The following is a 16,355-nucleotide window of genomic DNA, read 5'->3' as shown; positions in this document are numbered from 1 at the left end:
ACACAGAATATGAAGCAGGCTCCAGGCTCTGAGCTGTCAGCACAGAGCCCGACGCGGGGCTAGAACTCACGGACCGCAAGATCATGACCTGAGCCGAAGTCGGCCGCCCAACTGACTGAGCCACCCAGGTGCCCCAGAGACCCTTAAATACAGAGAATAAACTGAGGGTTGCTAGAGGGGAGGTAGGGGGTATGGGCTAGATGGGTGATGGGCACTAAGGAGGGCACTTGTGATGAGCACTGGGTGTTGTATATAAGTGATGAATCACTAAATTCTACTCCTGAAACCGTTACTACACTACATGTCAACTCACTTGGATTTAAATAAAAATGTTTTTTGAAAAGAAGAAGAAATGAAACTGCTGGCCTCTGCTCCCAGTTCTGAACCCCAGTCTCCACCACTGAATTCAGAACTCAAACGCATTTGGAAGCTTCACCTTAAATCCACTTCTTCTGCATACCTTCTCACATATATTAATAAAAGCTCACACTGACTCTAGATTTTCATACTTTTGTGGATGAAAGGTCAAAAGCTCCTTGATGCAAGTATACCTTTTTGTCTTTTTCTTATTCCTACCTCATGGTACCTAGGATTCTTTAGCCATTTAAAGACTAACTATTGATTGGCTTTTGCAGAAGTACATGTATATTCCAGGAAAAAGGCAATGAAAAAATGAGAGAGAGAGAAACATGATTAATGACCCAATGATCTCTAACAGACGGAAGCACTTTTAGCTGTTGGACCTAAGGTAATCATAGCCAAGGGTATTAGAATCATGCTAAGGAATGTAAGTTCCAAAAGAAAACATATTCATCCTATAAATTTACTGGTCCTAGTATAATAGGTTTCAAGATACAAGTATTCAAGTATTCATTTTTTTCCTTGCAAATGTAAGTATAGAAACAAAAAATAATGCTCCCCCCAAAGATGTCCTGCCCTAATCCCTAGAAAGTATTACGTTTGCAGATATCATTAAGAATATGGACCATGAAATGGTGACATTATTGTGAATTATCCAGCAGGGCCCAATCTAATCACATAAGTCCTTAAAAACAAAACACCTTTCCCAGCTTCAGTCAGTGAAGAGAGATGTGGCAATGGCAGAGAGATCAGAGAGTTGCAACGTTGCTGGCTTTGAAGACAAAGGAAGAGGTCCATGAGCCAAAGAATGCAAGCAACCTCTAGATACTCGAGAAAGCAAAGAAACAGATTCTCCCCTGGGGCCTCCAGAGAGGAGCACAACCCTGTTGACACCTTAATTTTATTTTCTTTAATGTTTACTTATTTTTTGAGAGAGCAAGCAAAAGCATGGGGGAGGGGCAGAGAGAGGGAAAGAGAGAGAATCCCAAGCAGGCTCTGTGCTGTCAGCCAACACAGGGCTTGATCCCATGAACCGTGAGATCATGAGCTGAGCCAAAATCAAGAGTTGGTCGCCTAACCACCTGAGCCACCCAGGCATCCCAACACTTTAATTTTAGCTCAGTGAGAATTGTGTCAAATTTCTAAGTTTAATGAAACTGTAAGATAATAAATTTGTGTTGTTTTAAGTCATATGTAATTTGTTAACAGTAGTGATAGATATCTAATACAAAAGGCAATCCTTGTTTTCAGCATGGCCCTGCAATCTGGTGAGCAGGCATTCCCTGCTGGGTCCCCAAATCAGAGAGATTTCTTATTCTGGCTGAAACTGTCCCTCAGGTCCCCCCCCTTTCCCCCTTTGCAACTTGGCTGACTTTTTCATCTTTCAGGACCCAGTACAAACTTTCTCTCCTCTGAAAAATCTTAGTTTTACCTATACAGGCTACAAATTTCCCAAACGTGAGGACCGTGTTATATTCTTGGTGAATGTTAGTTTGAACGATGGACTTAATTAATTATCACTTTATGGAGTGTAAAAATAAAGGCCAACAAACCTACTTTTTTGTTACTGCTTTTAAAAAAGAAATAAGATCACTCACTAGGATCTACCTACATTCACATCCATGCAGCCCTACCTTATTCCTTCCCGTCCTCTCTTTGGACACACACAGAGCCTGGCAGAGTTGAATCCCGATTTGTGACTGTTCAGAGAGTCAGACAAATAAGCAGTACATTCATCCCTGATGAAGAGTACAAGTTATAGGGGGTTAACAGCTGAAACCAGGAAAATTTCAAGGGAAATCTTCCAGGCACGGAAAAAGTTCTAAAATGTGGAGTTTAAAGACAGAGCCAAGGTTTGAGAATTAAATAACAGAACTCAGCGGTGTGATGGTTTTAAAACATGTCTACAAACACTCTGACACTCCTTTCTTCCAAAGGTGGAGGCTAATCTCCTTCCCCTTCAACGTGGGCTGGAGTGAGTCCCTTCTAACAAACATAATATGGCTGACATGAGCAACATGTGATCAAGTCAGAGAAGTCATTACAACTTCCTCCCCACATCGATCTCTCTCTTTCTCCTCCTCCCCCTCCCCCATTACTTGCTCTAGAGAAAGTGACTTGCCAATAGCCACATGAGTGAACTCTCTTGGCAGAAGATTCCCAAATCTTCACATAACTGCAGCCCCAGCCCACATCTTGACAGCAACCACAGGAGCGTCCTTGAGCCAGAACCACTCAGCTGAGATGTTCCCGAATTCCCAAACACCAACTATGAGATGACAAATGTTCGCTGTTTCAAGCCACTAAGTTTTGGAGTTATTTGTTATGCAGTAATAGATAGCCAATATACATGAGATACATTCCCTAGGGCAGAAGTTGCAAATTGGAAGTTAAGATCCTGATTCTGTCTACAAATATATTTTCCTCAGCTCACAATGTTTTTTATGAGCCAAAATCTTAAAATCATTTAAATTCATTTAGAAATCTAGATTTCCAATCTCTCTCAAAAATTTGGAGAACTGGCAACACAAAGCCTGCACTCCTGTCTGGCAGCTGCCAGTGAAAACTGAGGACCTGCCTTCGGCAGTAGGCTCTAATGGGTTTACTGAAGCCCCCATTGACCCCACTAATTATTCATCTCTACATTGACACTAACAGCATGGCTTTTGCACTGCTGCTTCTCTTATATTAGAAAAACATTTCTCATTTCTTATATCTCTATGAAAACTAGGAAACAAAAGATGAACTGAAAGGGCCAGTTGTCTTAAGAAATGTAGGAGGGGCGCCTGGATGGCTCGGTCAGTTAAACGTCCAATTCTCGATTTCAGCTCAGGTCATGATCTCACAGTCATGAGTAACAGCCTGGTGTCGGGCTCCGTGCTCAGTGTGGAGCCTGCTTAAGATTATCTCGTGGGGTGCCTGAGTGGCTCAGTAGGTTAAGTGTCCAACTTAGGCTCAGGTCATGATCTCACAATTTGTGGGTTCGAGCCCTGCGTTGGGCTCTGTGCTGACAGCTCAGAGCCTGAAGCCTGCTTTGGATTCTGTGTTTCCCTCTCTCTCTGTTCCTCCCCTACTCGCACTCTGTGTGTGTCTCTCTCTCAAAAATAAATAAAGGTTAAAAAAAAAATGTAAGATTCTTTCTCCCTCTGTTCCTCCTGTGCTTGCTCACACACACGTGCTTCTCTCTCTCTCTCTCTCTCACTCTCTCTCTCTCTCTCAAAACAAAAAACTTTTTTGAAAAGAAAAGAAATCTAGAGCATGTATTTCCTGGTAGGAGTGAAGAATATCCCTACATGCCTGATGTGACATCAATGTGTATCTATAGCAAATACACACAACTTAAGCTTCCATTTTTAATTCCTCTGATAGCTTTGTTCATTTAGGCAAATGGACTGGCCCCTGTGTAAGTGAGTGTGCTAAAGTTGTTCTTTCTTACCCTGGTCTCTTCGAAATGGGGTTAAGGTAAGGTTGATATGCTTGCTAGATTTGCATCTTAAAGGAAGCCACCAACATGACATTTTTCCTCTCATATTGCTTGTTTTGAGAAAAAAACCTTGTTGAGAACATAGTAACTATTAAATCTTTCTCTGGTTTTGTACTTATAATAATTGTTTAGCCTAAGCTTCAAATTGTGTCTGACCACACCCATATTCACTAATCAGTGATAACCTCAAGTACAACCCCTACTTTTTCATAAATGCATAACTTTTAGTATTCCTAATGTTTCTAGGGAAAAAAACATTGAACTAGAACAGAAGTCAACGAAATTCAGCACACAAGCCAAACGTGGCCCACTGCCAGCTTTTATAAGTAAAGTTTTATTGGAACACAGCCACCATTCATTCATTTACATACTGCCTCTGGCTACTTTTGCATCACAGTGACTTAACTGAGTAGTTGTGACAGAGACCTTATGAGCTGCGAGCCTAAAATATTTACTCTCTAGCCACTCCTTGAACAAGAAGGATAAAATATAAACATCTTAATGGCTGATAAGCTAAGAACACGTTGTACATCAAAGGAACACAACGCAGTAATCACTGAAGTCACCATGCCTTCTCCATAATATTTGCCTTGTAATCATCATGAATGACTCTAAAGCTTTGTTTACCTTACAAATGGATATAAATAGAACAGTTTTTTTCATTGAAAATGAACTCACAGTGGCTAGTTTCTGAACATCTTCATCTGATGCTCCCAGAGATGCCAGGCCTATTTCTTGTGAAAACTGAGCAAACTTAGGATCCGCGAGTAGTGGAACATGTCCCAGGAGTTCATGACATGTATCTCTGACAAGAAAAACATCATAAAAATATGTTATACAGGAAGTCCAAACTGTCACTGGTAGAACAAGACTTAAAATCCTAAATAGAACCTTGTTACTATGATCAATTACCATTACCAAATTTCATCAGTTCTAAAACTTTTTATCACCTTTTAACATCTCTGAAATCCAGCCACACCTCACAATTCATGGCATCTTAAATTGTGTGATATACGATATTTTTAATAAGTTGATAGCAACTACTATTTTCAAGTGCTTGCCATATGCCAACCACATGGGAAGTGTTTTATGACAAATACTGTCTCTTTTAACCCTCAAGGGAAAGTTAGATAATTAAAGTAACTTCTTAGTGCAAAAGCCTATAGAGCAGGGATGGGCAACCTACAGTCGCAGGCCAATCTAGCCCACTCCCTGTTTTCATAAATAAAGTTTAATTGGAACACAGCCATGCCCATTCATTTATGTATTGTGTGTGGCTCCTTTAGACTAGAACGGCAGAGTTGAGTAGTTGTGACTGAGACCAGATGGCCCATGAAGCCTAAAATATTTACTAGCTGGCCCTTCACAGACAAAGTTTGCTGTAAGGATAAAGCCAAAATTTTAATCCAGCTTGTGGTGATTTCTAAACTGTTGCTTTTAACACTTAAGTTGCACTGCCTGCCATGTTACACTTTGCGGACAGCAGAAAACAGCAGAGGGATTATATTGTCATCATCAAAGTGACTTTTCCCATAAAGAACTTATCTGCCTATTACACAGGCAACTCCCTTGAGCCTGCACGTTGGAAAACCTTCCCAGTCCTCTGCTTTGGGCAGCCTGAACTAGGTAATAATAGAAGCTTAGGTCTGTTCCCATTTGCCTGAGCTTCCATTTGGAGCCAAATGATCAGGCAAAGGCAAGTATGTGTCACAGTGAAGCAAGGCAGATGCCTTCCTGAGTCATTGCCACGAATCACACACTGTTCCCTGATACCAAGCTATATTAGAATGAATTCTCCTATGACTCTCTGGGAATGGATCGAGAAGCTGCAATACTTTATTTTCTTGACAAAAAGTAATTAGCCAGGTAGTCTTTGAAAGATGTTTCCTGACTTCACCTGGCCTCCTCTGAAGTGTATCACTTTCAATAGGTGCTAAAATATAAATGCCAGGTGCTACCACTATTATCATAAGTATAAAGTACATTGGGTGGTTACATGGTTGAAGCAAGTGAATGGTGGTCAAGGGTACAAGACTGATGCCCATATAAAACAGATGGCATTACTCAGTCAAAAAATCTTGTTCCCACAACTCAAACCACATCCCCAGCCTTGGCTAGCCACTTCACAGATACGTCAGGTTGAAAGGGTAGCCAAAGGAGAATGTGTAGATGGGATACTAAAAGAAATTCCCAATTTATTCCCTGTCAGCTGTGTGCCAATAGCTTTCTTTTTACACAGAACTGGATTTGTGGAAAAGAATACATGGCAGTTACTCTCCACTCATATTATTTAAGGCAGAGAATCAGACTCATTGAATTCTAGGGAATAAGGAGAATTCAAATATTATCTGAGCCCTTCATTTGACCTATAAAGAAATTAAAAAGAGAAGGGAGAAAAGAAAGCTAACATATTCTGAGCTCCTATTATGTGTTGGGTACTGTACTAAATGCTCTTGTATCATATTAATTTATCTATACTTACAAAGAAGACTTATTATTCCCATTTGATAAATGGGGAAACTAAAATTCATGTAAATTTAACTATCTTTCCAAGGTCACAGTCTCAATAAAAGACAAGATTTGAAATCAAATTCCTCCAACTTAAACAGCTGTCCTCTTTCTGCTCTGTTGTTTTAACTGGAAGATGTGGAGTAAATGAGAAGGGATGGGTGAGGGGGCACAGCTTACGTGGTTGGGAGAGAGCTTAACCAGGTTGGTTAGCACAAGTACAAATGTAGTCAGTATGTTGTGAATCTCTTTTCCTGCCACCCAGTGGCCCTCCATTCCTTGAGAAGAATTTTTAAGAATATCTATCTTAAGATGAGTCCTATCTAAAACCAATTCAGTCAGACTCTCTGGGATAGACCAGAGTATCTGCATTATTCTAAAGGCGCTGAAGGTGCTAAGAAGGCACAGCCAAGGTGGAGACCCGCTGTAGAACAGATGATGCTCTGGAGCTCTACTAGCAGGCTTCAAGCAGCAAGGACATGAAACTAACACTCAATGTGATTATGTAATCTTGAGCTGCTCAAATTTAATTCCACTGAAATGACATCATAATACTGAGGAATAATGAAAGGTGGTGAAAAATAGTTCACTAGGTAGCTAATCACTTCTTCACGTGCATTTGATTCAGTTAAAGGTCTAAAAGTTCTATGCTGGGAGTGGACCCTATAGACGTGCTCCTGTGATCAGTTTTTTAAAAGGCCATGCAGGGGCACCTGGATGGTTCAGTCGGTTGGGCATCTGACTTCAGCTCAGGTCATGATCTCATGGTCTGTGGGTTCGTGCCCCACTTCTGGCTCTGTGCTGACAGCTCAGAGCCTGGAGCCTGTTTTGGATTCTGTGTCTCCCTCTCTCTCTGCCCCTCCCTAGCTTGCACTCTATGTCTCTTTCTTTCTCTCTCTCTCAAAAATAAGCATTAAAAAAAATTAATAAAAGGCCATGCAGTCTGCACTGGTGTTGGAATTAGGATTGAGTGGCCCACCATGGATAAATCTGAATAACTCCATTGTAGCCTATAATGTAAATACTAAAGCACCCCTCCCTATCCAGGCAGAAAAGATGACAATAATAATTCCAAAACTAGACCAGATGTCAAACTGTGGGGAAGTACTGAAGGTGACATAAACAAACAAGGTGCAGAGGACAGTCTTCTATCTACCTAGGTACTAATGGAATTCAAAAACATGAAGATAGAAGCAAAAGTGAAAAGTTGGCAACTACAAAGGAAAAAAGAAGGAAAACACTAAGATCCAAAGACATTAAGGAGTCAATTCCCTATAATAAAAAAGGAACTAACGCCTAGATTTTAAGTTAAGGTGTCATTATCAGAAACCTATAATTCTCAGCCACCTTAAGAACCTTTAATCGCATTGCAATGACAAGGTAATCCAACTATATGGAGAAGAGGATAAAAGCAATAAATCTGACAGAAAGAAATCATACAATATGGCAGAATACACTATTTCCTTAAGAAGGAAAGCCTGAAGCAAGATGTCTAACAGAATTACTAATGGAGAGTGAGGGATGCCCTCTGCCCTGTGATAAGTAGAAATGATTTGTGTTGTATCTCAGTAGTCTGTGCCTTCTTCTCAGCTCTGTGTCCACACAGAGACCCTGAGAAAGACCTGCAGCTCAGATTCCTGAGCAAGTGTGCATGCAGCATGGACAATATGGACAGCAAGTCCACTTCTCATTGAGCCAAGACTCTGCACACCCATATTTCAAGACCAGAAACAAGCTTATTGTCTTTCATGACTTTGGTGCAACATTCTCAGAAATTAACACCAGATCATTCCCTATCCCAGTCTTTGGCTTAGATGTGCAGTGTAGACAAAGGTAACAGAAGTGCCCAGAAACTCTTCAAGCAAACAACAAAGAGATTTTTAATGTTACTAATAAAAGCAATTACTTAGCTTTGAAAAATTGACATTTTTTTTAGCTTCTTTGACACCAAAGGATCTAGAAGCTTGGATTGACTATGATTTTTAGAGGCTGAAAACTGTTACAGACTGTTGGGAGTCTGAGGGAAAAGGCTGAGCTTTGTCTCCAACCGTTGTATTAATTAGGTTCCGTTGGGCTGAAATCATGCCATTTCGCCCTATTTTACAAAGTACAACAGTGATTCTGTCCTGCATATAACATAGTTCACGATCCCTCCATTGGTTGTATCGTCCACAGCCGGACCCCTGAGTATCTAATTATGAACAGGGTTCCAAGGTGAGTCCACAACTATTGCCTTATCACAACAGATCTCTCTAAAAAGATTCAATTATTTGGCTATAATTGCACCTGTCAGCACATGCTGCCTCCAATCTCTACATCGGCAAACTTTTCTCTTTTTAACTCACATCGCTTTGATGCATTTTCGCCTGAATAATGCTTTTCAGAAGGCTTTTCACAAAAGCGCTCTGTTCACTGGAAATGTAGGACCTTTCAAAACTGTTAACACTGTAAAACATCATGTCTCCTTTTGAAAAAAAAAAAAGGAAAAAGAAAAGCTAGAGCTGATATCAGACTCTAAACTTTTGCTGCTCTAAATTGGAATCTTCTCTGATAAGCCCTGTTAGGAGGATTCTAAAGCCTGCTGAAATGGGCCCACAAAGGGGCCTGGGCAAAGTGCCTCAGGGGAATTCTTAAATCATTCTAAGAAAGTTGCGATCATCTTGCTACGGGGAAATAAGGGTCCTGGTTGTTAAGTTCACATTCAAAATGAGTCTGGCATTTTTCTCCTCTTATCAGTTTTCAAAGCTGACTCCTCACACTACGTGTTGAACAACTCCTTTTTATTTCTGCTGTAAATTAAAGCCTTTAGGACGCAGTGAGCCAGCATCCAACATTTGCTTCCCATCCCAAATCAGTGCAACTGTCTTTTAAACCATATTTCTATAGTTTTTGTTTGTTCTAAATGACACAGAAGCCAACGCTTTAGCTAAATCATGAAGGGAAGGAAAGCAAGATGAGTGGGCGGGGTGAGGAGTTTGCACTGGTGAAATGGTGCGGGAGGATGAGCTGGGAGGCAAAATTGGGTATCTTTTTCAGCTTTCACACAACATTTGGTGGGTGAGTGCAAGTAATCTGGGATAACACCCCGGGACACGTTGAAAAGGGGGTGACTTGGTTTGTTTTTACTGCACCGAGGAGATGATAACAGGACTTCATTTGGTATCGAGGCAATTTTCCTTCAGTGATCTCCTTGGAGCCAAATACGGAATTCCTTTGGTTTAGATTTAAAATAGCATACTGTAAAATCTGGCCCAGATAAAATTTTAGGCAGCCCTTATGATCACTCCCTCTTCTATCCCTATTGCAGTATAGATAAATAGATACGTGGCCCTCTTTCTGTGAAGCTGAGCACTTGGATATTGCCCTAGAGGAAATCTTTACTTTTTTCCCCCTAGGAATCATCAGGAAGGCCACCAATGTTACTCTTCTTCACTACAATTCTTTTGAGACCGACAGAAGATATTATAGTTATCTTTTTTGAAATTTTGTTCAAGAAGCATTTATTGTATGCCTGTTATGTACCAAGTACTATGCTCGGAAGTGAGGCTTAAAAGTAAATAAGACATAATCCTAGAATAACTCTTAGAAAGCCACCTTATGGTTCCATAAAAGGGCAAACAGCAAGTACTAACTTTCCTGATCCAGTGAGAGACACAGTTTGCAGCTCTTACATGTACCATAAAAGGGTTGCAAGGGAAACTATTGATATGTCTTTAGTTCCCCCATCATCTCAGATATTTCTTATTCCTTGAAAAAGTAAGGAATTTTGAATTCTTTCTCTGCCCCCTCCCCAAATTTCACTAAATATTAAGGACACAGTATAACATAATGGTTAAAAGTATATACTCTGAAGTCAGACCCAAGTCCATTTCCCACATTCCTGCATAGGCAAATGACTTAGAGCAGTTCTGTGCAATAGGACTTTCTGCTGGAAATATTCTTTATCTGCATTGTCCAGTATGGTAGCTACTTGAAATGTGGCTAGCACTACTGAGGAACTAAATTTATAGTTATTTAATTTTAATTAATAAATTTAAATAGCCATGTCTCTACCACATTGGACAGCACAGATGGACTGTTTGCTCATCTTTTAGAATGGAGATTATATGGGTCCCTATCTCATGGAGCTCTTGAACAAGGATTAAGATAACCCATTGAAAACATTATTTCCCAACAAGTTCTGTATCATTAATCATATTACATTAAATTATACTTACACCTACATCTGTACCTCAGCAAGTTTGCCCTTTCGGAAGATATTTTATCACTTAAACAAGATCTAGTAATCCTCTCCAAGACAGATGTCATGCCATGTTCGTCTTGGGGCACCTGGCACATAATAGATACTTGATAAGTGCTATTTCAACTCAACTGAATGGAGTGGTGATGATGGGGCTCTCCGGCTCCATAAAGAGGTAAATCCAAGTGGCTCGCAAGTACAGTTTTCCTAATTTCCAGTGTAGCATAAGGGCATTGAACTAGGTCTTGGTTTTGCTATTTCCTAGTTGTAGAGCCACAGGGAAACGACCTGACTTCTTTGAACTTTGGATTTGCCACCTGTAAAATGATGACAGCCCTGCCTCCCTCATAAAAATGAGTGGAATCATGTCCACCCAACAGAACATGTGTGGGAAATGTAGATCCCTTTTTCCTTCTCTTTGGTGGTGGTGGCTTCTGTACAGGTCAATAGATGTAACTCTCTGCACAGCAGTGAAGAGGTATGACCAGTGGTTACGTCTTCCCTGCCTAATAATTTCAATCACTTTGAATTTCTTCTTCTGAACTTGCAATTTAAAAATGCAAATATTCCTGAAAAAAAATTCTCCCAGGCCATCTCAGTCTTCCACACCTGAAGGTGCATAAATGAGTTTCTCCTTGACTACATGGCACTGAGGGAACATGAATTGTGGCTCAGGTGTGGCGTTAGGCAAACCTTGGAGGTGGGTAGGAAGGAATCCTGCTTTGAATCCACTAATATATATTTATATATATTTGAAGTCTTTACCCCAAGTCACTACGGATAACAGCCTAAAAGAACAGAAACAGAGCTCCAGCAGACACTTAGGTACAGTTTGGTTTCAAAATGCACAGGCTTTAAATAATGTATAGGACTTTTCATTTTTCATGGAATATCTATTGTTAGAGTGCTTGGGGCACTTGAGACAAAAGGCTCTATAAAAAGTCTTAGGGGTATTTTTGCTTTTAGGCACCTCACAAAACTAGACCCAATTTTATGATTGAAAACTTGGGAGTCCAGGCTTAAGGAACATACGTGGCCTTGTAACTAAGCTGGAATTTTAGGAGACCTGTCAGCCTCCCCAGGAATTTAAGAGGTACCAAGAAAGAGTGGACCTATTTGGTATTTATATAAAGCTTTTCTTCTCTGCAAAGATCAAAGCATTATTTCATTATCCCTCACACAGAGAGGTTAAGTGGCTGCCTACAGTCATGTGGAGAGCTGATAGTGGGGCCAGGATTTCAGGTGCTGCAGCCCCTAGGTCCTTCCACCTGAGAAGACAAACACAGCAGCCTTCTAGCTGCATTTCCACACCTTAGTGAAGCACTATTCCCTCCCCCTCCCCCTTCCTAGTGAAAGAGGAAACGTCTCCTCCTGATAAATAGGGCAGGCTCTGGCCCTGTGAAGATCAAAGGAGAGGGTGGGATTCTAACAAAGACTGGTAGCCCAACTGACCAAAGACTGGAGAGGACCTGCATAGCTCCAGATCATCCAAAAGGCACATACAGCAGTTAAGGTTCTGGCACCAAATTAAAGTAAGATTGTTACTCTCAACTATGTCCTATAAAATTGGTGATTAGAAAACCAAGAAAGAAGCTATTCAATGTCATATGCAGAAGTTTCGAGTTTCCCTGTTTAATGGTGCTGTTTAACGTAGAATACTGGCTGATCTCACAGAAGCTGACGCTATAAGTCTACTTGAGTTCAAATCCTGACTACCCACTTACCAGCTATGTGACCTTGAGCAAGTTACCTAACCTTTCTGTGCCTCAGTTTCCTCATTTGGAAACTCAGAATAATAACAGTAACAACTCAGAAGGTTGTTGCATTAAATGAGTTCATCCACATACAATACTTAAAATCGTGCCTCATACATAATAGTCAATAAATATATACTTGTTAATAGTAAAAAATATTATTGCTTCTGCTACTACAGATGTTGTTGTTGAAATTACCTGTTACTACAGACAGACAATGACAATATTTTCAGGTCTTGGGGCCTCTAATGTCTCAACTAGCCCTGGGAATACCCCAAACCAAACTTGTCCTGAAGCAGAAGATGGCTGCTTTGCTGAGGGTGTGAGCTCTGGGTTCAAATGCAAGAAAAGGAGGCCAGATGGGATTGGCTTTCTGAGAATGTGCCATTTCCTGAGAACACAGAATGCTTCTGTGTAATCCTGAACAGCAACAATGATAATAGCACCGTGGAGAAAGCCAGTTGGCTAGGCAGGAAGCTTGGCTCTGCGCTCCAGGCTCCTATGGGAAAGAGCAGGTTTAAGCTAAAGAGAGTTCATAGGAATGAAGGTTAAACTCTATAAAGTTCTGGCTTATCTTCCCAGCTCTGCGGTAAGACCTTGCCCGGACTCGCCTTCAGCAAGTCCCGATATTAAAAAACACCCACAACAGTCAGGGCTTAAGTCAGACAAGTTCACATGCCCAGAATCTCTCAGATGGCAGCAAGGAGGGAAAATTGAGAAGGGAAAGATCCTATTTTCCTCTCATTACAGACCTAGTGAGAGGCATCTGTTAGATCAGGAGAGGAGCAGCCAACCTTTCTTATAAATGTGAAAACCTACGTCTTTACCTACTGATGCTATCACTTAACAAATGAGGATTAATGTCTGAGCCACAAGGAAAGAAAATAAATGGCATCTTCTGCTAGTTTTAGAGAGGGTTCTGTTGTTCTAATAAGCAAAGGCTAAGCATAAAACTCATTCACTTTACTTAGAAACAGATGAAAAATACTGTCAGAAATAATTCACTTTTATTTTTCTTATAAAATTGAAACACAGCAGTAATTATAAGAAAAATCACCTGACTGCAAAGCCTTTTTAAAACTTTAAAACAGTTATATTTAAAGATAACATTAATTGCCCCTAAAATGTTCAACTGTGACAAGAGAGAATTTCCTCAACGTGAATGCATTTAGTTGTATTATAGCAATAGACATCGCAATATTTGTCAGTGGTGTCATGAATTATGTCCTAATGGTGGAAGTTCGCCCTGTGATTTGAAAAGTGGCCTACCAGGAGAGAGCAGAAGAAGATACACCCACATCAGTACGTGCCGAATAATCAATCATCCCAGCGCAGCTCTGAGTCAGGAACTCCCTCACTGAATAAGCTTATACTATGCTGTGCCAAGTATATTTTTGTTGCTAGTATGTTAAGCCCAACATCTGAAAATAAAATAGAATGAATATTTTAAATGTTTTCACTAAAACATTTTTAAAAGGCATTTCTGATACAAAATTGCATTATTACTTTGGTAATAGTTCTTCTGGAAAGACAGATATTGTACTGGCTTGACCTCAAAAAATTGATGTCAGAGAATGTACATTTATATTTAAAATTCCTGGTTGCTCCTCCCTGAGAAATAGACAAGGGGTAGAGGGCATGTGCTATGGATGTGTATTTCAACACTGCCCTGGCAATGTTTTAAGTTTCAAAGGACATCCAGTACAGTACCACGAGGCCTCGGCCACCTCTGTTCAGAAATCTAGATCGGGGTGGGTTTGGCCTATGTTGAGGAGAACTAGTCCAGACTATACAGGAGTGAGTGAGTGAGTGAATGAGTGAGTGTGTTTGTGTGCATGTAGCCTTAGAAAATAGGGTTTTCTTGCCCTATCCTTCTTCACTTCTGAGATTTCAGTCAATCCACACAGCTTCTGAAGGAAAGCGTGAAATTTGGCCCCAGGAGAATATGGTTTTCTTGAGCTATATATACTTTTTTTAATATTTATTTATTTTTGAGAGAGAGCACGAGCACAGAAGGGACAGAGAGAGAGGGAAACAAAGAATCCAAAGCAGGTTCCAGGCTCTGAACTGTCAGCACAGAGCCCGACACTGGGCTGGAACTCATGAACCTCAAGATCATGACCTGAGCTGAAGTCGGATGCTTAACCAACTGAGTGAGCCCCAGGCATCCTGAACTATATTTCTTATTAAAGAGGAGCCTGGGTGGTTCCATTGGTTGACCTTCTGACTCTTGATTCAGCTCAGGTCATGATCCCAGGGTCGTAAGATCATGCCCTGCATCGGGCTCCATGCCCTGCTTAAGAATCAATCTCTCGGGGCGCCTGGGTGGCTCAGTCGGTTGGGCGGCCAACTTCGGCTCAGGTCATGATCTCGCAGTCTGTGAGTTTGAGCCCCGCGTCAGGCTCTGTGCTGACAGCTCAGAGCCTGGAGCCTGTTTCAGATTTTGTGTCTCCCTCTCTCTGACCCTCCCCCATTCATGCTCTGTCTCTCTCTGTCTCAAAAATAAATAAACGTTAAAAAAAAAATTTTTTTTAAAAAGAATCAATCTCTCAATCTCTCTCTCTCTCTCTCTCCCCCTCCCCATCTACCCCTCTCCTCCACTCATGCTCTTGCTAAAATTAAAAATTAAAAATTAAAAATTAAAAAAAAAAGAGCTCTGGGGTGCCTGGGTGGTTCAGTCAGTTAAACGTCCAACTCTTGACTTCTGCTCAGGTCATGATCTGATGGTTCACGATGGAGCCCCACATCAGGCTCCATGCTGACAGTGAAGAGCCTGTTTGGGATTCTCTCTCTCCCTCTCTCTCTCTGCCCCTCCCCACTCATGCACACGTGCTCACTCACTCTCTCAAAATAAATAAATTTAAAAAAAATAGAGCTCTGCATTTCTAAGATACCACTGGGCATCAGGACTCCAGATGTAATTGAAAATCATATACACAAGTACATGTGCACATGCAAATTCGGTTAGCAGATGTTCAACAACCACCTTGCACAAAACACATTCAAGGAGTCTGTAGAAACTATGAGCAAGAGACCGCAGATCCCCTGGAAGGACATGCCCAGGGAGGAGAAATCAAAGGAACTAAAGCAGAGCTAGGGAGAGTGGAATACATACTGCATCTGAAAATCCAAAGCACCTTGTAAGAACCAGAAGCCTGATGTCAGAGACCAAACCAGGGAGTGAGGGAAAGGTCCCTGCCTACAGTTTGCTTCTCCTCCCAGTATGCCTGAGACTCCTCAACTGAATCACAGCCACTCCAGCAAGAAGCTTCTAGAGACAAACCCAGGGATGCTGATGCCTCCCTGATCCACTCTTCTCCCTGGGGAAGGAGAGACATGTCATTCATGTCAGACATGAATGACACATCCCCCTACATGGCAGTCCCTTGGAGACCCGCACTAGTGCTTGGCAGGAGTTGCCAATCTCCTAGAACTTCTTCTTAATGTAATATTTTAAATATTAGTTCAAATAGAACTTAGAACATGTCACAGGATGACATTATTTTTTTTTAATGTTTATTTATTTTTGAGAAAGAGAGAGAGAGAGAGAGAGCATGAATGAAAGAGGGGCAGAGAGAGAGGGAGACACAGAATCTGAAGCAGGTTCCAGACTCCAAGTTGTCAGCACAGAGCCCAATGCAGGGCTCGAACCCACGAACTGAGAGATCATGATCCGAGCCATCCAGGCACCCTGGAATGACATTATTTTTAAGTTAGGACAATGAGCTTTCCTGCCTTTTAAGTGGGACAATATTTGGGGTTAGTTACACAAGGCAGAAATATATACCTTTTTAGCACCATGTAAAGTGCAGACTGGTTCCCTCTTTTCCTCTCTCTGTTTCTTTCCCTCCTTCCCTCTCTTGCTCTTTTTCCCTCATTTTAATAAGGGGGAGGTGGGGACAACTTGCACATTTCCTTTTGCCCTTCTTCTCCAGCTTCACAGTGAATAACCACTTTTTTATTCTGAAACGATCCTTATCCCAAACACAAAATAGATGAGCAGGATAGG

The 16,355-nt window shown here is 41.1% G+C and overlaps 1 protein-coding gene across 2 annotated transcripts in view; it reads right to left on the bottom strand.

Moving 5' to 3' along the window:
• Window positions 1–16,355, bottom strand: part of TPH2 (tryptophan hydroxylase 2) — a 103,796-nt gene that overhangs the window by 35,375 nt on the left and 52,066 nt on the right. For both annotated transcript variants that reach the window (XM_047066612.1, XM_047066613.1), the window contains exon 8: window positions 4,523–4,649. In XM_047066612.1, the coding sequence (XP_046922568.1) occupies window positions 4,523–4,649 (127 nt within the window). The remainder of the gene's footprint in view (window positions 1–4,522; window positions 4,650–16,355) is intronic.

Source organism: Lynx rufus, unplaced genomic scaffold, assembly GCF_022079265.1.
Source record: "Lynx rufus isolate CCGP_SWC_20201006 ecotype Redwood Valley unplaced genomic scaffold, mLynRuf1.p SCAF_7, whole genome shotgun sequence".
In the NCBI taxonomy this organism is placed as follows: Eukaryota; Metazoa; Chordata; class Mammalia; order Carnivora; family Felidae; genus Lynx; species Lynx rufus.
The sequence above is the reverse complement of the archived record's forward strand: the minus strand, read 5'-3'. Positions and strand labels throughout refer to the sequence as shown.